General features: G+C 48.5%; 1 protein-coding gene across 1 annotated transcript in view; it reads right to left on the reverse strand.

Moving 5' to 3' along the window:
* The window catches only part of stag2a (stromal antigen 2a), a 25,326-nt gene that overhangs the window by 17,279 nt on the left and 3,047 nt on the right, over nucleotides 1-5,000 (reverse strand). The window contains exons 3-7 of the mRNA XM_047809088.1: nucleotides 3,757-3,835; nucleotides 3,554-3,670; nucleotides 3,079-3,175; nucleotides 2,123-2,199; nucleotides 315-519 (exon numbers count right to left, since the gene is read on the reverse strand). Of these exons, the coding sequence (XP_047665044.1) occupies nucleotides 315-519; nucleotides 2,123-2,199; nucleotides 3,079-3,175; nucleotides 3,554-3,670; nucleotides 3,757-3,835 (575 nt within the window). The remainder of the gene's footprint in view (nucleotides 1-314; nucleotides 520-2,122; nucleotides 2,200-3,078; nucleotides 3,176-3,553; nucleotides 3,671-3,756; nucleotides 3,836-5,000) is intronic.

Below are 5,000 nucleotides of genomic sequence, written 5' to 3' on the forward strand. Positions count from 1 at the left end.
GCTTCATTGCTGTCTCACACACACAATGTCATGAGCTTCATTGCTGTCTCACACACACACAATGTCATGAGCTTCATTGCTGTCTCACACACACAATGTCATGAGCTTCATTGCTGTCTCACACACACAATGATGTACTTTTCTCATCACAAGAACACAAAACTAAACAGCAACATTCCTCTGACTGATAAACTGATTCTTTATTATTACATCTAACTGAAAATGTGGTCAGAGGGTTAATGTATCTGACCTGCAACAGTGTGTGTGTGTGTGTGTGTGTGTGTGTGTGTGTGTGTGTGTGTGAGCTGACTAACCTGCGAGAGTGGAGGTGTGTCTGAAGGCTCGGACCTGTGAGTCAGACAGGCCGGTGAGGAGAGAGATGACCGTGTCCATCATGTACTCGTCATAGATGATGCTGTACTGACACTGACGTACCAACACACCGATAAACTCACAGAAACCCCAGCGGAACTTCTTCCACACAGGACCTGCCATGGTCAGGGGATAATCACCACTGTCCTGTACACACACACACACACACACACACACACACACACACACACACACACACACACACACACACACATCATGCGTAAAACTACACAGCTCTACACAGCATGTGTAAAGGCTCTAGAACACCTGGTGTAATTCTGTGGTTGTGGAATCATAAACACTATTTCAGCCTGTTACATAAAGTCCAAACCCTCTGAGTGTGAAGCTCAACCTGAACGCTGTACAACCCTCACGTCTGTTAGCGCGTCTGTTAGCGCGTCTGTTAGCGCGTCTGTTAGCGCGTCTGTTAGCGCGTCAGTTAGCGCGTCTGTTAGCGCGTCTGTTAGCGCGTCAGTTATCACGTCTGTTAGCGCGTCAGTTATCACGTCTGTTAGCGCGTCTGTTAGCACGTCAGTTATCACGTCTGTTAGCGCGTCAGTTATCACGTCTGTTAGCGCGTCTGTTAGCACGTCAGTTATCACGTCTGTTAGCGCGTCAGTTATCGCGTCTGTTAGCGCGTCTGTTAGCGCGTCTGTTATCACGTCTGTTAGCGCGTCTGTTAGCACGTCAGTTATCACGTCTGTTAGCGCGTCAGTTATCACGTCTGTTATCACGTCTGTTAGCGCGTCTGTTAGCGCGTCTGTTAGCGCGTCTGTTAGCGCGTCAGTTAGCGCGTCTGTTAGCACGTCAGTTATCACGTCAGTTATCACGCCTGTTAGCGCGTCTGTTAGCGCGTCAGTTATCGCGTCTGTTAGCGCGTCTGTTATCACGTCTGTTAGCGCGTCAGTTATCACGTCTGTTAGCGCGTCTGTTAGCGCGTCTGTTAGCGCGTCTGTTAGCGCGTCTGTTAGCGCGTCAGTTATCACGTCTGTTAGCGCGTCTGTTAGCACGTCAGTTATCGCGTCTGTTAGCGCGTCAGTTATCACGTCTGTTAGCGCGTCTGTTAGCGCGTCTGTTAGCGCGTCTGTTAGCACGTCAGTTATCACGTCTGTTAGCGCGTCAGTTATCACGTCTGTTAGCGCGTCAGTTAGCACGTCAGTTATCACGTCTGTTAGCGCGTCAGTTATCACGTCTGTTAGCGCGTCTGTTAGCACGTCTGTTAGCGCGTCAGTTATCACGTCTGTTAGCGCGTCAGTTATCACGTCTGTTAGCGCGTCAGTTATCACGTCTGTTAGCGCGTCAGTTATCACGTCTGTTAGCGCGTCAGTTATCACGTCTGTTAGCGCGTCAGTTATCACGTCTGTTAGCGCGTCAGTTATCACGTCTGTTAGCGCGTCAGTTATCACGTCAGTTATCACGTCAGTTATCACGTCTGTTATCACGTCAGTTATCACGTCTGTTATCACGTCAGTTATCACGTCAGTTATCACGTCAGTTATCACGTCAGTTATCACGTCCCGAACACCCCGTCACCAGATGTTGACTCCTGTGTGCAGAATCTACAGAAATGGTTCACAGTCTCAGCTTCTACACAACTGTGGCCCAAAACACACACCTTATTACACACAGGCATGAGATACAGCCGAGAGCAGGGGTCAGAGGTCAGAGCAGGGGTCAGAGGTCAGAGCAGGTAGAGGGTGTTGCCATAGCTTCTAACCCCCAGTCTAACGCACACAAACAATTATCTAACCTCATCAAACTCCTCAGTCATCCTCCTGATGATCTCAGAGTTCTGCATGTGACGAAACATCTCTGAACTCACAGCACCTTAAACACACACACAAAGGAACAGTGAAACAAACACAAACCCAGAAGGACAGCTGTGGGCCAAACCTTCTGAGGAGGACACACTCACTTTCTGCTGCCTCAGGTTTTATGATGGACATTTACATACACTACATACATATAATATATAATACAGATGTTATGGAGAGAGATCAGAGGAGAGATCAGAGGAGAGATCAGAGGAGAGATCAGATGAGAGATCAGAGGAGAGATCAGAGGAGAGATCAGATGAGAGATCAGAGGAGAGATCAGATGAGAGATCAGAGGAGAGATCAGAGGAGAGATCAGAGGAGAGATCAGATGAACTGCAATTAATGAAGTTCCTCTAAAACTGAAAACTAAATGTCTTGGTGATCATCTAGCAGGAGAACTTCACCTGGTCACTCAACACCAGCTCCATCACCATGAAAGACCAGCAGCATCTCTACTTCTGATGAAGGCTGAGAAAGGTACCACCCCTCCCCCACTACTCTTTAGAGGGACCACTGAGATCATTCTGAGCAACACACACACACCCCACACACACCCCTCACACACACACACACCCCTCACACACACACGCCCCTCACCCCCCCACCCCTCACTCCCCCACACACACACTCCAACCTCCTGCCATCTGGAAAAAGGTACTGACTCATTCGGGCCTGTTCTATGTAGCTGTGTTTGTTCTGTGTAACTCTGGTCCTGGAGGAACGTTGTCTCAGCTCACTGTGTAATATATACGCTTTAAATCACAATAACAGCTTGTTGACTTGAAAAGCAGCAGACTTTGTGAAAATTAATATTTGTGTCATTCTCAAAACTTTTGGGCATGGCTGTACACACACACACACACACACACACACACACACACACACACACCTTTACAGCCGGAGCAGTGTATGAAGAAGTTAATGAGGTCCAGTAGAGCAGCATCACGGTCACTTTTATACGCCTCTATCCAGTCGTCTACCACCGACTACACACAAACACACAAACCACATTAATACTGCAGTGTTAGGAGTTCCTCTGTGTGTCTGCACAATGAATCCTGCCTTTATTGTGTCACATTCACATTACAGCACTGTGACATTTCCTTCTTCACATATCGCACCTTTGGAGGTTGGGGTCAGAGTGCAGGGTCAGACACGATACAGCACCTCTGGAGCGCACAGGATTAAGGGCCTTGCACAAGGGCCCAAAAGTGGCGGCTTGGCAGTGCTGGACCTTGAACCCTGATCCTCCAACCAACGGGTTATAATGTGTTTATTACCAGTGTGTGTGTGTGTGTGTGGTTTTTTTTTTTGTTTTTGTTTTTTTGGGGTGGGGTGGGGGATGGTGGTGGTGGTGTGTGTACCTGAGTGGCACTCTTGCCCAATTTGATGATCTCAAAAAGTGTGAGGTTCTCTGTGCCATTCTCCTGATGATGGCCATTCACTCGACCCTGAGCACGCACCACTGTCTTCTTCCCCTTCTACACACACACACACAGAAACAAAGATATTAATTCTCACAGATGATTAAGTGCCAAATGTGTACGTTACATCTGACTGTTATTACCTTTCCTTTACCAGGTCTGAGGCTCCGCCCATCAGGATCCTCCAAGTCTGTATCTGAAGAGAACTGAGTATCTGTTTCACTACAAACAAACAAACTGGTGTACTTACTGAGGCCACGTGTACTATGTAGTGTTCTTACTGAGGATAGGGTGTGTGTGTGTGTGTGTGTAGTGCTCTTACTGAGGGTAGGGTGTGTGTGTGTGTGTGTGTGTGTAGTGCTCTTACTGAGGGTAGGGTGTGTGTGTGTGTGTGTGTAGTGCTCTTACTGAGGGTAGGGTGTGTGTGTGTGTGTGTGTAGTGCTCTTACTGAGGGTAGGGTGTGTGTGTGTGTGTAGTGCTCTTACTGAGGGTAGGGTGTGTGTGTGTGTGTGTAGTGCTCTTACTGAGGGTAGGGTGTGTGTGTGTGTGTGTGTGTGTAGTGCTCTTACTGAGGGTAGGGTGTGTGTGTGTGTGTAGTGCTCTTACTGAGGGTAGGGTGTGTGTGTGTGTGTGTGTGTGTGTGTGTAGTGCTCTTACTGAGGGTAGGGTGTGTGTGTGTGTGTGTGTGTGTGTGTGTGTGTAGTGCTCTTACTGAGGGTAGGGTGTGTGTGTGTGTGTGTGCGTAGTGCTCTTACTGAGGGTAGGGTGTGTGTGTGTGTGTGTGTGTGTGTGTGTGTGTAGTGCTCTTACTGAGGGTAGGGTGTGTGTGTGTGTGCGTAGTGCTCTTACTGAGGGTAGGGTGTGTGTGTGTGTGTGTGTGTGTGTGTGTGTGTGTGTGTAGTGCTCTTACTGAGGGTAGGGTGTGTGTGTGTGTGCGTAGTGCTCTTACTGAGGGTAGGGTGTGTGTGTGTGTGTGTGTGCGTGTGTGTGTGTGTGTGTGTAGTGCTCTAACTGAGGGTAGGTTGTGTGTGTGTGTGTGTGTGTGTGTGTGTGTGTAGTGCTCTTACTGATTGTAGGTGGTGTGTGTGTGTGTGTGTGTGTGTGTGTGTAGTGCTCTTACTGAGGGTAGGTGGTGTGTGTGTGTGTGTGTGTGTGTGTGTGTGTGTGTTGTGCTCTTACTGTGGGTAGGTGGTGTGTGTGTGTGTGTGTGTAGTGCTCTTACTGAGGGTAGGTGGTGTGTGTGTGTGTGTGTGTGTGTATGTGTGTGTGTAGTGCTCTTACTGAGGGTAGGTGGTGTGTGTGTGTGTGTGTGTGTGTGTGTGTGTGTGTGTGTGTAGTGCTCTTACTGATTGTAGGTGGAGTGTGTGTGTGTGTGTGTGTGTGTGT

The sequence above is a fragment of the Tachysurus fulvidraco genome, chromosome 26 (assembly GCF_022655615.1).
Source record: "Tachysurus fulvidraco isolate hzauxx_2018 chromosome 26, HZAU_PFXX_2.0, whole genome shotgun sequence".
NCBI lineage: Eukaryota > Metazoa > Chordata > Actinopteri > Siluriformes > Bagridae > Tachysurus > Tachysurus fulvidraco.